This window comes from Amphiura filiformis, chromosome 8, assembly GCF_039555335.1.
Source record: "Amphiura filiformis chromosome 8, Afil_fr2py, whole genome shotgun sequence".
Lineage (NCBI taxonomy): Eukaryota > Metazoa > Echinodermata > Ophiuroidea > Amphilepidida > Amphiuridae > Amphiura > Amphiura filiformis.
The window spans coordinates 19,556,612-19,576,136 of NC_092635.1; the positions used below are offsets into that span (position 1 = coordinate 19,556,612).

General features: G+C 35.9%; 1 protein-coding gene across 1 annotated transcript in view; it reads right to left on the reverse strand.

Moving 5' to 3' along the window:
• Positions 1-19,525, reverse strand: part of LOC140159449 (uncharacterized) — a 46,006-nt gene that overhangs the window by 10,973 nt on the left and 15,508 nt on the right. Inside the window, exons 7-8 of the mRNA XM_072182929.1 lie at positions 19,149-19,260; positions 13,893-14,021 (exon numbers count right to left, since the gene is read on the reverse strand). Coding sequence (XP_072039030.1) covers positions 13,893-14,021; positions 19,149-19,260 — 241 coding nt within the window. The remainder of the gene's footprint in view (positions 1-13,892; positions 14,022-19,148; positions 19,261-19,525) is intronic.

Here is a 19,525-nt window from a genome sequence, read left to right on the forward strand (position 1 = left end):
AATTAGGTACTTAATTAGCATATTTTGCACTGAAAATCTAATCCGGTCGAGAACATCTGGCCACGCTACTTCCCACCAAGTTATGTCACTGTACCCCATACGGATCTCCAGATAATCTGTTCACAAGGTATTTTGCTTATTACGCATATTTCGCATAAATTATGCAAATTAGGTACGTAATTACCATATTTTGCGACGAAAATCTCCTATAATTTGAAGACCCCCAATAACCATCCCTCCACCAACTTGCATCACTGTACGTGTTACCAGTTCTGAGAAATTGCACTCGCAAGCTCGGACGGACAGAGAGACAGACAGACAGACAGACAGACAGACGGACAACCAGGAAACATAATACCTCCGGTGGAGGCATAAAGGCATAAAAACAACATCTTTGAGCAAAATGACAAAGCTTTGAAGTTGACATATTGTCATTTTGCCAAATGAGTAACAACAGTGAAAAGTTTTTCCTGCCAAGCAAGATGTTCAAATTTATTACACTAGTGCACCTGCGGCTGTGAGAGCCCAGATGCTGTGAGAGCACTGGCATGATAGCGATACTGTTTGACCCCAGATGACCTTTGAACTCGGATGACCTTGGTGCAATTTTTTCATGCTCCCCTCAGTCATACAAAGGATTCCACCTATCAAGTTTAAGGCCAATAGGGCAAAGTTGAAATTTAGCCCCTACATGGCCTTTGACCTCGGTTTACCTCAATTTTATTTTATGCGCATATATTCCCCTCAGTATCAATGATTGCACCCACCAAGTTTGAACCCGATAGGACAAAGTTTGAAATCCATGACCTTTGACCTCGGATGACCTCCATATAATGTTTTTCATGCTCCCCTCATACGAAGGTTTCGACCCACCAAGTTTGAGCCCGATCGGACAAAGTTTGACATTTGACCCCTCCGTAATGACCTTTGACCTCGGTTGACCTCGATTTTATTTCGCGCATTATATTCCCCTCCTATCAAGGATTCCACCCACCAAGTTTGGGCCCGATCGGACAAAGTTTGAAATTTTGACCTTTGACCTTGACCTCCGATGACCTTCAAAACCACATGGCCAACATGCTTTTCCCGATACCTATCTATATGCGAAATTTCAGAGAGATGCGTCGAAGCACGGCGAAACGATAGCCGGACAGACAGATAGATAGACAGACAGATAGATAGACAGACAGATAGAGACCGCTTATTATTTTATTAGTATAGATAAATGCAATATATTTTGAAGTGCAGAGCAGGGGTTGGAATCTCAGTGGCTAAGGAAGAGTTTCAACATCGGGGAGGGGGGGGGGTGACAAAATGTACATTTGTTGATGGCTCATGGGGGGGGGGGGTCAAAAATATCCACTTTCCCTGGTTTATGATATGATAACATTTTTTCACTTCACCTGGAATTATGGGGGGGGGGGGGTGCTGAAGGGTATTCAAGCCCCTGCACCAAAATTATTGAAGGGGCTGAGCCCCCCCCCCTCCAATCCCCACAGTTCTTAAGCTTATGCTCCAAAAGTCCCATGGCTGGGAAAAAGGGAGTCCCAGGAAATGTTATCATTTGGAAGGCAATTTTGTTTCCCAAATAAGAAGTATATAGGCCTAAGAAATTGTTGGAAAATGTTTCCATCTTTTTAGGAAATTTGACCTGAAAATGAACTTTTTCCCCAGGACTGCTGATCCCCTTACAGGCCTTTTTACAGAAAAGTATGATTATTGAAGTTTAAACACTTCAACAAAAATAATCAATGTGTACTTTCATTATAATTTCAGCTCTACAGAATGGGGGCTGCATTTAAAATTTGAGGTCGTTTACTGACCTACTTTAACAAGTTTCATAAGTCCACCATGCACGATTTGCACGTTTTAACATTTTTGCAATACTGGTGAACTGCTCCCTTTTGTCCCCATAAATGTTTCAGCTTTTCTTAAAAAAATTAAGATGAAGCCTAGGGGAGATCAAGTGGTAATGGAACCTCAGTGCCATAGCAACCAATTTCTTGGCCATTCATGCAGGTACAACCTTGAAGCAAACAATTTCTCAATGAACAGTCAAGTTCACAAACACCACTGTGATATTCATAGTAATACACACACCTTTGAGTTGCTGAGTGCATAAATAGTAGTGATTTGGAATAGCTGCTGCTTGAATAATTGCATGTTTGAAATGTTTTATCACATGTGTAGGTCGACAAGTTGACAGACTCATATCTAAGGATTGTAGTTATTTTATATGAGTCCATACCCCCCCCCCCCCAATTTTACATTTAACCACCTAAATTATATGCGCGAGTATTGCATTAAAAAAACCGGACTTTAGGTAAAAAATGAGTTAATTTACTGTGTTTTTTTCATGTAGACTCTTATTTAAGGATTTTTTGTGATAAATCTACCCATTTGCATGACACATCCTATAGGCCTATGTTAATGTTACATTGGGCCTACAAGTCCTTTTCAATTTTGTCCAAAATTTTCATTATGAATAAATTTTGTTTTTCTTTCTGAATAAGTTGAAGATAAGAATATCTAGATCTTATAACCAAAATAAAAACTCCCCTTTAAAATTGGTAGATTTCCTTGTAGTGCTAGTGGTCATGATGGATGATGTACCTGTTTTACAAATACTCTTTATATTTCTTACCATGCTTGCACACACGAACATCAGATGCGTATTACTATTTCGAGAATCAAGACTTTTTTAGATATTAGGATACTACCTTGTTATCATCTGATAAGAAATAACAAAATATTTGTCTCCCCCCAGGTTTGCCCCAAACTGAATTGCCTCAGAATGAATAGTCTCTTATGAAATATATCTACTCCATTCTCACCAAAATAATAATGAAGGGATGCAATACTTCCCTTAGCCCATCACCCTTAAAGGCAGCAATTGCAGCCACCAACTGGCTTGAAATTTCTTTTTATACTCCACGACCTGATTGTCGCCCTGGGTAACATGGCCCCATGACCCTTCGCAAATAAAGCCCGCTGTTTCAAGAAAACATCAGAAGTGGACTCAAACACAGACTGGACAGAAATTATGTATTTGTCTTGAGAAATTTATTATGTGCCATTATTATTTATAGGTGTGTAAATTCATGAAGTCTAGCCAATGTCAAATTCATTGCTTTATTGTGTCAGAACACATACTAAGCAGGGAAGATGTTGTGAGCTCAGCAAGCTTTTTGATAACATACCATCACAAACTTATTGAAAGTTTGGCATCTTTCAAATCATAATGGCTAAATGTGGAGCCCTGCACAAAATCAAGATAGATTTTATCCTGTCATTTTTATGCATGGAATGTTGTCATTAAAGGGACACTCACTGATTCTCAGTTCTACAATGTTGAAACATATTATTTTGTTTTAACGAGATACATTTACATACATGTAGGCCTAAACATCATTATAAATGTTTTTAGGATACTGACAATTGATCTTGAGTTTCCCTGGCACATAATTTCTGAAAATAAGTGAGGTAACTTTTTCATTATTCATTATGTTTGTGACTTTCATTATATCACCAAACTTGAGTGTAAAACATGTTGTTATTTACCGCTCGCTCACTCGAAGAAGAATGTACCAATCTATCGCAACAGGTTGACTGAATTGCTGGTAATGAAATTGATGTTTTGATTTTAATATGTGAAAACCTCAATTCAGCTGAAAAGAAAGTTAATGACAACATGTTGTTACAACTTTCATTTGGTATTTTGTGTGAATTTAGGATACCACATCATGAAGTAAAAATAAGGACATCCTTTAGTCACCCACAAAATCTATGAATGTGCCTTTAATAGCCTCATTATCACACTTGCCTCCTACTCATATAGTACTAATACACAGTATGTTAGAAATGACCTTGCTTGTTAGGTAAACAAACATGGTTTTAGAATATTAGAAACATTGAACTTTCTACAAATACCTTGCTCCATGCACAGAAAAAAAAATCTTTTGCAATGTAATTTGTAACTCAAAAAATACAATACATGGAGGGGCATTGGCAAATTCTTCTATCAAAACAATGAAATTAATTACATTCTACAAGTTAACAATCTTATGCTGATGACATTACAACAAAATTAAAGATGTGTAAATGAATAAATTAAACAATTAAACAGTAAAAGTAAAATTAAAATTAATAAATAAAACAAAATCCAAGCACTTGCTCAATGAACTAGAGATGGAAATTAGGCCTACAACAAAATTAAAGATGTGTAAATGAATAAATTAAACAATTAAACAGTAAAAGTAAAATTAAAATTAATAAATAAAACAAAATCCAAGCACTTGCTCAATGAACTAGAGATGGAAATTAGGCCTATACTGTTTTAAATTTTGCATTTGTAAAGTTGAATTCCAGAAATCATTTACATGCAAATAAATAGATGGGTAGTTCTAATGAGTATCAAAATATGTTCAAAAGAAAAGCTACATTTTCGTAAAATTAAATTTCATTAATTATTTATATTCGGAAACAAGGTCCACTTTTTGTGACAAATCACATTGCTAGTAATGTGACGCACCACTGATAACTACTAACATTTCTTTCTTTCCCTGCATATTTCCTTATTTTCATCGCCACATATTAATTGAATTACTCTTGTCTCTCCTATAATAATATTTTACTTGTTTACATTTTGACATGGCATTGCTCAATCATTTGCATGTTTAATGCATGTACATCCCTCATATCCAGAAAATGTGAAATCAATAATAATTAATACCAGTGAGTCAATCTGAGACGAATATTTATATTCGGCAGGAGTCAATCTACTGAGAAAATACATGGAGCATTTTAGCATTGGTATCAATCTATCTTTTATCTAGGCCTACATTTCCTTGTTTTACAATCTTTATCAAGACTTTCAGTAACTCATAAATAAATAAAAAGTTTGTCACTTCTTTGGTATTTGGGATATACAACCACATTCTTAGTGTCATCATCTAAAACAACTTCCGTTTGGTCATGAGAAATATTTTGATCATTTTCTTTCATGGCCAATATATTTTTCACATGACCAGAGCTTTTCTTTTGTTTTCAACACAAATAACACCTGGCTAGATGAAGATGATCCCTGAATATCCATTTTCTCAGGCTTGTAATGCACAGTTTGTAGAAACAACAAACCCCATGATGTCATTACTAATTATCATAATCAACCTGAGCAGCCTTCGAAGCCCGCCTCTTAAACTTGGACCACTGCATTACAAATGAGCATAGGGGTGTTAAATGTGTGATGATGCCAGCAAAACATTATTAAACTTGCAGCACTGTCAGGGATCTTGTACTATTTTTGAAACTGACAGAAATCTGAAGTTTTGACATCAAACTTTGAAAAGGATTTCCAATTGCAGGAGGAAAATGCAGCTTGGTATGTTTTGGTTACATACAGATTATTAGGAAGTTGGTTCAATTTCTGTCAATATTTTAAGCAAAATCTAAATTTGTATGATCTGTGTTCAATTTCTGTCAAAATTCAACCCAGATGATTGTAGTTGACAACTGGAATCTCTGCTTAGATTATCATAATGGATTTCTAATGGAAAAGAGATCAAGAGTGTACAAACTGTACATTGACACTAATAGAATTACAATGCCCATGTCTTTGGACTAATTTGATATCAAAAGCCAAATGATGCACTACCCACAGCCACTTTCTTTCTAGGGTCTGTGCACTACCTATTATCAGGGATGAAAGTGGCCTGAAGTGATTTGGCAGGAAAAGCCTGAAAAAGTGCGTAAATTTGGGCTATAAAGCCTCAAAACGGGCTGAAAATAAATAAAAGTGCGGAAATTTGGAGTAGCAAAAGGCCTGAAATCAGGCAATTGCCTGAAAACTGACATCCCTGTATTATATGAAAGGTAATCATTGGAAACAATGAAAATATGCAAGTAAAAAATGGCTATAACTAGGCAACAAACAAGTTTTTGTGACTTTCATTATGACCAAACGTGAGTGTAAAACGCATTATTGTTATATCACTCACTCAAAGAAAGATGTTTTAACCATCTATCGCACCCCCTGAAGGTTTCTGGGCATGCCCCAGCATTTGAATTTTTTTGAAACTTTTGACTTTTATCCTGTTCTCTTTTTACAAAGTAGGGCTACTTACATTTGCCAAATATCTTGTGATTTAACCTGGTTTTCAAACATTACTTGATATAGCAGAAATAATGGCAATAGGTGGCAAACTTTTATGATTATGAGAATATTGGCTGATGTTCCATTCAGTGACTTTTGGAATCAAATAGTAATGATCATGGCACACTTGGGATTTGGGATGAAATATGGCCCACATGGGAGAAGGGTGATGTAGTAACTGTGGTAAAGGGTAATAGCACATCCAATGTGTTCAACCAATGGGTGTGCTGTGTGTACACCCAGGGTGGTGAATTATAGGGGGTGCAAAGATTTTTTGGAAGGCCAAAAGGGGGGCAGGGGGGAGTCATTTTGGGCACATATTCAATATTACTCCATAAAAAGGTGTAGGAACATTACATGTTAGAAACATTCAAAAATGATTTCCTGCTCGCATCACATGATAGACAATTTCAGATTTAAAATGTCAAAGGGAGGGGGGGGTTTTGTTTGCATTTCAAAAGGGGGAAGCATGCAATTTTTGGCAGACCATTTTGACAATTCACCACACCTGGGGGCACTCAATTAGTGCAGGCATCATTTGAAAATAGGGGTCTGCTTGCAACAATTTTGCTAACATAAAAGGGGACCCTCCTATTTAGTTAGTCTTTGGTAAGCTTCTTATTCCAAATTATTTTGTCATCATTCAATTTTACCTAATCAATAATTTTACCAGATTTAGCTATTAATTTAATTAAAAACATTAAAATATAAATGTTTAAAACAATGCCAAGTACATTAAAATAGTGGAAAATTAGTTCCTAGAAAACCAAACCACAAATTTCAGAAAAGTGATTAACCTCTTGTTGCAAGCCTCAGCTGTTAATATCCATGTAATTCATCATTCATGTCTGTCTGGCAGCCATGTCTGAGTCATGTAAAATTTGTAAATACAGAGAAGGGGTGGGGTAAGGGAGATCCCCAGAGTACCTCAGTCATAAGGTCAATGCTTTGGTTGCTCAATCATCCATTTAGCATGTTTAGCTCCATTTTTAACCTCAAGTTTTTAAGTTCAAAGAAACTATCAACATTTTTGTGAAGTGGTGGATGCACACCACCAGTTGGTCATGGTAATTTTTTGAACTGGGTGATGTTATCGCCACTGCATGAAATCATCCGATATGGGCTTTTCATCTACAAGCCATTCCCAGGCCCGTGGGAAGTGGCCGCACCACTTTTGGCCGCACCACTTTTCAGCCTACAAAATTTAAAAAAAACCAAAACAACAACAACAAAAACTAACATTTTTATGGTTGACCATTCGATTTTTAATGTCGTAGTTTTTAATAGTTCTTTGCAAACGTGCTCAGGCTTTATGGGGGTTTCACCCCCTTAAACCCCCATGAAGGGCAGCAGCCCCTTCAAACCCCTGGGGTTTCACCCCCAAACCACCACTTTTGGCCGCATCACTTTCAAATTTGTTCCGATGGACCTGGCCATGCCTACAATTGGAAACAATGAGGCTTTCATTCTCAATGAAGTTCCAAACTCCCCTGGCTATGTCACTGTTAATGTTATTGCTTTTGTTTGACGTGATCTAGACATAAATGATGACATGCATTAGGCCTAATGCTAACTTCAAAATCAATCAATCGATGGCATTAATACCTGTTGTTGATTTGCAAGTCCGAAGTCCTTCAAAGTGTCACAAATGTGGACCATTGTAACATTAGAAATTTCAGGCCTGAGTGGCCGGGCCCCTTGAAGATTTTGGCTTATATTGAACAGTGGGTACAAAATGAAGGCCTAAAGGAGTAGGGGACTATGCACTCTCAGAAATGCATTACCCTAATTCAAAGTACTGTAACTTGAACACAGCTGGTTCAATCAACTTCAATTTTTATCAATTTTGAAAACTTTGCAGGAACATGCAATTTCTTAAATATTGAAACCATATCCCACTAGGCCTATATTAAAAATGGATATGGTATCTCTTTTATCAACATTAATGATTCTTGCAGAATGATGAAGACCATAGTGGGGGCAATTTGATGAATTTATACATATACATAAATAATGTGTAATACAAAGCATGAGGTTATGAAATTGAAGGAAAGCACACATCATCCTATGGTCTCAATTGTTTTGTTCTTAAACTCTAACTCTATAAAATCTTACAAAGCAAAACCATCAGCGTGCATGCATCCCACATGATGCGATACGATGCAAACACCTCAAGTCATATGCGCATGGTTTTGTTGGCCGCGCCAGTGAAACACTCTACAGGTTGGCTACAGGTTGGCGAAGGAGTGCTTGGCACATGAGGGGGTCTGGGGTTCGAATCCTGATGGTAAAAACAACTTCTTTGTTGATCTTCACTCTTTTCTTTCCTTCTTTCTTTCTGATAGCCATAAAACCACTTTTATTGTTGGGGTTAAACCCAATCTTCAAAGAACTTGGAGTGAGCAGGGAAATTCCTTTTCTGACCGATATAGAACATTGTTTTCTACAGCATAAATTGATACAAAATTATATACATTCAATTTTGACAGTTATTTAATACTCGCTATCAATCATATTACTACTAATTGCAATAACATTAATATGAGATGACAAACTTCACACCATTTTGACACTATTATTAATTACTATTATTTACACAATTGCACAGAAACTGCACGATTCTCTCGATTCGCATGTAAAAAGAACAATCTCAATGAAACCGTGACCATGTCTATTCACTAATGAAACAAACATGTTAGCTTTTATTGAAAGAAATGCAAATAAAACACCACCAATTGCACGTAAAAGAACTTTTCAATAAAAAGGTGTCTCTTGAAAATGTAGGTCACAGGGACTGTTGAGGAATGTCAAAAAAAAATCTTGTGTAATTATGTAAATTTTGCATTTGCATACTAACTCCTCCTATATTTTTCAAGTCCTGCAAACAGACTCCAAAGTGTACCTTCCACATGGTTAACAAATAATGTTAGCGTCCCCATGCCAGTTTAATCTGTTTAACAATAGCAGTCTTTTGAATTTTTTTGTTTGGTCATTTCACCCCTGAACAGGCATTTTCAAATTCTATAGACTTGTAATAATACAATCCTGTGTATTCGCTTTTCCCACCGCATATCTATGGGTGCATGTCATGATAACCCTTTGAATATGAACTTGACAGTTTTCCAGTGCATAATATTGGGATATGTACCAGTATTATTAATCCATGGTTGCCATCAGGACCACCAAAAGCTGAGGCAGAGTGTGCAATTTTTAGGTTATAGTACCATTTTTGTAACTTTTGCAATAAGCAACTTCTATTGCTTCTTCCATGCATGACTGCTCTAGTCAGCAGTGGTCAATCTCTGAAAATTTTGTTTCAAAAAGTTATACTAGAATAAAACATAAATTTAGTTATGAAGCACTTATTTTCTCTTTTTTACCAAATTGTCACCTGCAATCAGAACCAGGGAATCATTCATGGTATCATGTATCTAAACGTAAAACGTTCATAGTCTTGAGATGAAATCTACTAACATTCCTGCTACACCTGCATACAAAGGGTTAAAGGTCGCCTTTGGGACACCTGATTGGACGAGGTGTTGACAAAATCACATCAAGTGAATGCACAAACTGGGGTATCACAAGAGCTGCTTTCTGAAAAATTTGAAAGATAGCACCCATGACTTAAGCCCCGCCCTTGCATTGGACCCCATAAGACAAGTTTGTGATGCATGGAAGCCAAAACGATAATAGCCAAAATGATAATAATCTCACTGGAGAACATGTTACATTCTACGGATAAGAGTGAGAATATGTTTTGTTTTACAAACAGGCTTACCATTCTGTGAATTTAATACCAAATTTAAATTCAAATAAGAAAAAAAAAGTGACATTATTTTTTTCAGATTCACTCCGGGTTTTTCTTTTGGCGACTAGTTTGGAATGCTTTAAGGCAGCTATTAGTTTTCCTTTTCACGCTCTGCACATCACCCACCAAGATCTCTCTACAACTGTCTGCCTCTGGCCAAAGTTTGATGTGGTTGAAATACAAGTCATTAATACTTATCAAAAACAATCAAAATATCGTTCACCCACCTTGTTGGTTTGGATACCCTATAGCTAGCTAAGTACTGAGAATTAATATCGGAGATGACTCTTAAATAGTGCAATGTTTTGGCAAGAAGATGACTCTGGAGCTTTGATATTAGACAGGATTTATTTAAAGAAATGTTTTTAGTCTACTTAACAATACTGTACAGCCCCAGGTGTACAGCATGAGCACAATTTTCAATACATCTTCTCTTCTTCCTGTATACTATTACCCATCTAGACTATTCTGTAACTTCAGAGACACACACCTGGGATACAAACCCAAAATCTTTGATTAACCTTACTAGTAGGGGAAACCAGATTACCCCAAACAAATCATACAATTTTACTTTGACTTCAAAATGGGTTTTTTTCAGTTGTTTTTCATGTTCAATGACGTTCCAATGACTAACTAATAAAAATAGACTTGGCTACACCCTAAGATCACCTTCACTGGTCAACAGAGGGCAGTATTTCACAGAAAGAAGTGGTCATGTCAGAGTATAATGTAGTGGCTGTATTCTGTGACAATTTCTGCTTGCTACGTAATGTGATCCACAGACAGTCATTTGTGGTTCACCACAGACACTGAGACAAGTCATTTGATTTTAAGGTTGGAGTTCCAGTCCTGGGTTCGGGTTTTAACATAAAGAAATAGCAGTCTTTAATAGAATTTAGGATTCGGTTTTTGGGTAACATGACAAACTTGCACATTGGTGAAATGTGATTGGCTACACAGAGTAGGCTTATCAGTTCAATTAAATAGGGTTACTTGTGAAAAGGGAATACCTAACTAAAACATTTTGTTTTTAATTGCAAGCTAATAAATGAAATAAACCTCATCATTTAAACATAATTATATCCGATGACATCACAGTCATGTATTTTCCAAACATTTGGATGAGATATATAGGATATGCTGCTTTAATGAATGAAATATGACAGGTGGTGAACTATTGATTGAAATAATTTATGCTATTACGGGTGCTATCAATATGATCAATGCATAGATGTGCAGCTGTATGTATAATTTATACATGTACACTGCACTATCCTGTAAATGTAGGCTAAAAGGATAGTCAAGGCTTTCATTCAATCAGACTAAAAAAATCAAAATCAAAATCATTGCAGGTGTTTACATACAAAACATCTTTCCATAGGCCTAGGATTTGTTAATTGCATTAATTGTACATCTACAAGTTGTTTCACCCTGAGTTTGGTAGTGATGCAGGTGCTTCAGGTGCATATTTTACTGATTGCCGTATCCAGTCTAACATGTCAAACCCACAGAGCATAAAATAAAGTGCAGATAATTTTACCAACAGTAAATCTCACACAAATGGAGTGGGTGTTAGTATTCAGTTTCTCCTGGCTCAAAGAGTACAATAATCTTCAAGTAATCTGGGGTTTTCATGAAGGGCACGAACCCCACAAATGAAATAAACAATGCCTAAAAGCTTCACCCCCACCTCTCCCTCCTCAATCTCAAAACCCCTTCAAGTACAAGTACTTTTCCTTTAATTTCCCTAGTTTGATATTTCAACCCCCATGTAAATTTCAAAAATTAAAAATTAAACTTTGTTGGTTAAAATCAAGAAGGTTGTAAATGCATAGGTAATATAAACAAAGAACTTATAATATTAGTAACCCCGGTCTTAATTTGTTTTTTACTTAAGACAATGATCATCTGTCAATAAATTTAGGCAAAGGGTCCTGGTCCGATGTTCTCTTTGCTATCTTACATTGAGGACTACCATAAAAACAATTCTGTTTACAAAATTTGATATGAGAAGCAAATATGTGCATAATGTCCTACAGGATAGTACATACACTTCCGGTTGTGGTTACTGCAATTCACCACGTTATTGTGTGCACCATCTGTAAGAAACATATCTCTGTGGGCATTAAATTTCAGTGGGGTGATAAAAAAATGTGAGCTTACTTCTGATACCATAATCTCAATTTTGATGAAAAATGGGGGACGAGCCTGTTGATCAGGTCACACCCCTTAAGGAGTATTTTGTGATCCTAGTATCCTCATTTTATGACATTTTATGACATAGATATCCACAAAAAAAAGCTTAATTTTGCGCTTACGAGTTATGCATGATTATATGCATTTATACACTGCTCCATAGGCTACTGTGTTGAATTACGTTCTGGTACACCAGAACATAATTCAAATTTGGCGATATTTTTGCTAAACAAATTAATCTGCAAGAAATTTTTTGAACTTAAACATTTTAATATGTAGCCAGAGGTTTGCAGTGGTATGAAAATCTAACTTTTTCTGAGAAAAGTGGGGAGATGAGGCTGTGGATCACGAAATGCCCTTTTTTAATATGCAAAACAAAAACTGCGCAAAATTAGGATTGCCATCTTCCTTTTGATCACAAAATACATAGACAGAGACACATGAGATACAGACACATAACAGCATACAAACATCTCTCAATTTTAGATTGACCAATTTGAATAGATTGCTGTAGCCTGACATTTTCCAGCGAATACTAACACAGCACTTTGTTAAGAGATGGTGTGACAAGTAATTATCATGCAACCTAATACGCCAGCCCTCGTCAGATTACAAGTTGTACTGATAGAGATAAAGCCATACAAACTATTACATACCCAATATCAAATAGAGGTAGTGTTATGAAATTCTAGACACGCTTACAATAACAACCAATTATCCCTTTCAGGGAAAACAGTAGGCTATGAATGAAAGTCATAGGGAAATTGGAAAGATGAATATGACTTTGGATTATTTAGATTAAAACATTTCAATTTTCTGTATTCTTAACCTTTTCTCCACCTGCATATACAACCATTACACAGAACTGCCAACCTTTACTTATACAGATTTGTACAAACACCTGTATTTTTAACATGAAATTTGTATTTTCCTGTTTCTTTGCAGTTGTTTGAGGATTAATAAAATAAAATAATGCTGGAGAGATTTTATTGAACAAAATTTGACTCCATACCCTCATGTATTATATGTTTAAAACCCTTTCAAAGACACTGGCAGACACACCCCGACACACCCCTCATATTTTAAGCAGTAGGGCATCGCCATTTGCACTCCGAAAGTTCCTTGTTGCGATACAACATTGAAAGCAGAGTGCAAAATTGTGATACAAATTTTAAAACAATAAACATTCCATTGAAACATTGCAAAGTTAATTGAGGTTTGACACCCCCCCCCCAGACACACACACATTAAAAAAAAATTTGTATAATAATAATAAATAAAGTTTAGATTTATACAGCACATTTTTCCACAGAATTCAAAGTGCTGATGAATCATCAGAATTAGATTGCATCAACTTGGCCGGTCGCAGCAAACCTATCAGCACTTAGATTGTAGTAACGTCCACCAATTATCCGTGCAGCTCCCCAAATTCCATTGGCATTGGGTGAAGGTTATGATAACCAAACAACTAATCACCGATTTTGAAAGCAGGAAGAAACCGGAGATACCAGAGAAAACCTGCAAGAATGAGCATGAATCGCGATAAACCAAGTACACATACAGTCAGTCCTTGGGCACAGCCGGGCTTGGACCAGGGACTCAGTGGCGCAAGGTGATGTGATGAGGGTAGAGATGGGGGCACAATGTGGATCATTTTCGTTCTCATTCCCTCCATATTGCATTCTGTGGCGACTTGGAAAAAGACTGTGTCACTAAATAACAAATTGACTAACCTACCTGATGTTCTTTTTTGTTATGTTCCTCAGGTGCTTGTTGGTCTGGTGTGATCTGCTGAAGAGTGAATAAGATGTTTTTCAATGCTTCCACTGGACCTGGCTGTTTACCATTGGTTAAGCGAGGACTCTCCTGAGTAAAGAAGAAATGAAGAATCATCACTGCAATTATTTGTAACTAAAGGGCTATAGATTATGCCTCAGTTATTGCTGACTTGCCTAGTGAGGTAGCTACACAAGATCCTGGTAATTGAATCACACACCCTATTGGAATGACAGTTAATGCAATAAACTTTGTGGGGCGATCATTTTGATTATGGTTCAGGATTTTAATTGTGATCCAGAAGGCATCGGATTACATGTAACGCTTCAAAGATTAGAGCTAATCTCTTTCTTTGTATGTCCCTTCTCTTGAAATATCCCTGTTTTTTCCAACCTCCGATAAGAGAAAAGATCAGAGCTAATCTCTTTTATTGTATAGCACTTTTCTTTGAATATCCATTTCCTCCCAACCTTCCATTTAAGATCCACAGGATCTGGTACTAATACTGGGTATAAAATATTTGACCTGTCCTTTCCATTTAACAGGTGCACTCCTTCCAAAGACACACATGTATCCAGTGCTCTAAATGAGTTAAATTTTTCAAACATCATTTTTGGGCCCTTGAGTTTGAAATTTACATGCTCTGATAAATTTCCACAGGCCTGAACTCAACTGAAAAAAAAAAATGTTACTCTAGTCCACATTTGTGACACTTTTGTAAGATTTTAAGACTCAAAAATCAATAACAGGTAATTAAATGCCTTGGGTTGATGATGAAGTCAGAATTAAGTCAGTGTCCTTTCTTTTAGCGGTCCAAAAGATATCATATTGGCAGGCCTGCAGTGATTTTCATGGGGTTTTGGGCCCCGGGATTCACTTTATTTTGAGCACATCAGTTCTATATACAAGCCAATTGCATAATAACCTGAATAGATTGCCTCAAAACATTCAATTAATCCCAATTAACCAATTACATAATTAACTTTTAAAAAAATGCAGCATAATTATGATTATTTAAATACCTGTACTAATATTTAGCTTGCTATCAAGCTAAGTGGCCCACAAAAAGAGCCAAATGTGCAATAAATTCAGCATTTCTAGCTCATTTGCACATAAAACATTTTATACTTTATAGCAGTGCTACATAATTTACACTCAATGAAAATACAAGAATATAAAACAACCGGGTCAATCCTTCATGTAATTAGTTTGTGTAAGCTAATTCCATCCCTAACCCTAATCCTTACCCTAACACTAATCCTAACCCTAAACTAACCCTAATTTTGTGTAAAGTTAGCCAACAACCAACAACCGGGAAAATACCAATCAAGTCAAGTGGTAATGCCACTGATGACTTCACATCATCTTCACTTTAAGGCACTGGTTTCCATGGATACATATCTCCACCCTATGTTATCTCATCATTTGATGACTCTGACATTATGCTGGAGTGCTGAAAAGCATTATTACATAAGCATTATTACATGTTCGTATTGGCTTTCATGTGCATTTGACCTTTTCTTGAAATTGTGTCTTTGAATAAATATGTTGGAAATTGAATCTAAAAACACATTTTTGTTTATCATTTTTCTTCTGATTATGGATATATAAATAATGAAAATGAAAATTGAATGTATATATAATAAAAATGTAAAATTACGTTGACTCAGGAATAATCACATAATTTTGTCACCCCACCCATCATTCTTGATAAACAAACCAAAATAAACTTGACTCAATCAGTCTTGTGTTGGTTAAACCCCACCCCTGAATATAATAGCCACTCCCTCTTTTATAATGAGGATAAGCACCTTCATTCATAATATTATTTTAAAATCTGCTAAAAATGTCAGCATATTATCAGACAGAGATAATTCTTCCCAGAACAGCTAGTTTTAGAAATGAAATGAACAAGTGATATTGATGGTATTTAGATAGTATATTCCAACGCAAACATCTGTAATTGAAGCATATAATTAGCATATATATTGAGGAGCATCCGAGAAAGGTTAACAAAATTTGTACACAACAGTATTATTGTTCATAATGCATTGATTTAAAAAGGGAAAAGAAAAATGCTTTTTAAAATTTCAATTGAATTCCCTTAAGTTCAAAATTTGAAGATGATACAAATTTTCAAAAGCATGTATAATTTCCAACCAAAAATCACTGATAGAAATTTATCTGCAAGTGGAAGGTTAGTGCTGCATCAGCTCGGTTGCTATGGCAACCATCCATCCACTCATCCCAATGCAATATGGATGCTGCTACATTTCTATAACGGTCTCTCCGATTCTTCTATCGATTTTTGCGTTTAAATAGAGTGCCAGTTCAAGGCCAGACAGCTACAAAAACATTTGACATTTTAGGGAACAAAGTAAAAAGAATACATATTTTCACATTTTTAAAGTTTATTTCAAATACTTTGAAAGTGTAAATGAAAAATAAAAATAATTAAACAATTTACAAAATATAGGGAAACAAGAAAAGCATCTGCAAAATAAACACAATAGGAAATGTAGTAAAAACTATCATTTCAATTTTCTTCAATTTAAACTTTAATGCTGTTTACTATAGTCTATATTTAAAAAAAATGAAAAATTTCTTTGCTGGGAATAAAGCTGCAATTTAATCTTATTTTGGCACAAAATATTTTGAAACAAATGTCCTTTTTCAGATTTACTAAAAAAATAGAGTAGAATGTCCATCCCCTTCCTAAACCAAGGGTGGGCATTTCTACCACCTCTGAATGTGCTGCTACAAAGCCACAAGCAACATTAACCAGCCAAAACCATTTATACATTTTAACCATTTCCTTCCCCTGAAGCATATTTAAGTTCCCACAAAGAGGGCACAATCAAAGTAATTTTGTAATGCATTTCATTCATGTTGAATGTACATGTAAATATGTTATTCAAATAATTCCAATCAAAGAGCTAATTGAACCTGAACAAACCATCTATTTGGTTTTGGCTCTTGGTACAATGTTTAGGCAACTAGCCAAACTCATACACAAAGACAGTTCAAGGAACACTCGCACAATCATGCAGAAATGATATAAACATGAACAATATTGCCAGTCAGAGGCAAACATGATTATACAAAAGAGTAAATTTAAATGAGGTCATTGATCATGCCAGTGTGTTAGCATATATGTGACATGATCAAGCTAAATGAGTTGTTATGTTGCCAGTAAAATTATTGGTTTTGACATTTATAGCTAATATAGTAATAATAATAATATTTTTTGTATTTTATTGTTCATACATTGTACTTTGACTTTAAGTTTGAGCAACACTAAAATTACCATATGTTGGGAACTTTAAGTCAAATGTGTTTCATCCATATCAAAGATCCTAAAATTATTTGTTAGGATCTGAAAATGGCTCATGAAATGAAATTGAAAACTGACTTTTGATTAATATGTGTCACAAACAACTCCTTCAGCTATTGCATCGTGTAATTATGATGAATTAATTTACACCAAAACAAAAGGCAATTAAATTAATTTGTTTGAAATGGGTTAACATTTATATGTTGCCCTCCGTGTGCTCTTGTCACCCCTTATAAAGGCCCTGTGCCAGTGCTTCCCAAACTGCCTCTTTCAAAAAGGGTCACAGAACTTGCCGGAAATAACAACAACAACAAATCTCTATACATTAAAGTGCAGGGTATCATCTTAATGGTTGTGTAACCCCATTTTGACCCATTTTAACATTCAAATTGCAAATTGTAGCAAGCTTTGTGCACATTTGTCTCAGTAAAGTAATTCAGCGGGACAACTTGTAAATTGTGCCCCCTTTGAAAATTTTGCCAGGTATGCCGCTGATAAGTTTTGGTAAGTAACAGCATTTGTATTATGCTGTGGTCGTGCCATATTTTTCTTATGAAATGTGGATCACCATAGTTTGGGAAGGTCTGTCTTGTGTGTGTAGAGAAGGAACAAAGAAGCAAACAGGGAAGGAGTCAAAGGAAAGGATGGAAAATCAGCAGAAAAGGGTGAAAAAGTGACGAAAACTTAAAATTTGACAACATGGTTCTCCTTTCACATCATGCCATGGGTATAGCTTCAATTATACAGACAGCTGTTGAACATAAGCTATTCCAGTTGAAATTCTTACTCCCCCTATGGAAGACATGACCTTAATCTTCCACACAGGGAGTGAGAATTGCTAATGGGATTGCTCCATAATCGGCGACTCCATTTGAAATCTACACTCCCTGTGTGTGATTTTAAAGTCATATCTTCCATAGGGGGTACATGCATTTTAACTGGAATAGCTCAACATACATCAAAACAATGATATTGCAGATTTTCCTAATGTATGCATGCAATATGTATCAGGCATTGTGATCACAGCCAGTCTAGTGTGCCTATTGTGATGCATTCGTCTTTAAGTAATTTGCTTTTAATGAACTTAGTGGATGCTTTCAAAGTAATACAGAGGAAAACCATATCCCTGGTAAACAGAATTCATTAGAATTATGAATGTCATATCCATAAAGGGTACATAATTCTTCTACTGAATTCTGGTATATAGGCCTATACATGTACATATGTCATGTAAATATTTCACTGATAGACATATTTAAAATAGACATAATTTATTTTCTTTCATTTGCTAGGTAAAAACACCATTATTTCAGAAGTGTCAACACAATCATGGATTGCATTTTTACTCTCCTTTTTCAAGGTCAATTTTGGTATTTTTTGCATTTTTACTATCCTTTTTCAAGGTAAACTTTGGAACATGGACAGGTAATTTTTCCCTTACATTTTATCAATTTTTTCAGAAAAATAGCCAAATTTTGCCTCAATGTAGCCAATATTTCCCATTTTGCTAAATGTTTCTGGAACTTTGGTAAAAAATGTGCCAATTTCAGCTGAAGGTAAGGTAAACCGATGGGTGAATGCAGATAGGTCCACGCTTTTGATGCACCTACCTATTCAAACCAAACATTTAGGGTTTGGGGTCAGTGATGTAGCCAGGGTTATTTCAAAAAGGGGACAAGGAAACTTTCAAGGGGAGGAATTTGATGAACTTGAAATGGAAATGGTCAAAAATGGGTTAAAAAGTACAAAAAGGCATACAAATCTTAAATATCAGGGGCCCAGTCATTCCACAAAGGGGGGGGCATTATCATATGGGGGCAGCTACACCCCTACCCTTACCCTGGCTACGCCCCTGTTTGGGGTTTCCCTGTCCCTTTTCTCACCTGTTTGGAAGTAACAAGGCAGTCATCTAAGAACTGATCTAATACACCATTTGTCTTCTTGGATGCAACATCTTCATTTGGTTCCTTCTCATCCACTGGATGTGGAGGTTTACTGTGTAAAGGAAAACAACAATATTGAATTTATTTATTTATTTATAAATAGAGAGGGCGGCCTATCTGCTGTGTCCTAGCAGGACACCAGTCAATATGAGACATTAAATATTAAATGCGAGGATCCAGAGGATACATGCCTGAGAAATATATAATAAATAAGGAAATGGAGCTCAGACAAACTGGCATTATAATAAAGGAGAGAAAAAAATCAGAACCGCTCGGATTCAACCAGCGCGCACCACGATTACATGTCGTTGAATTCA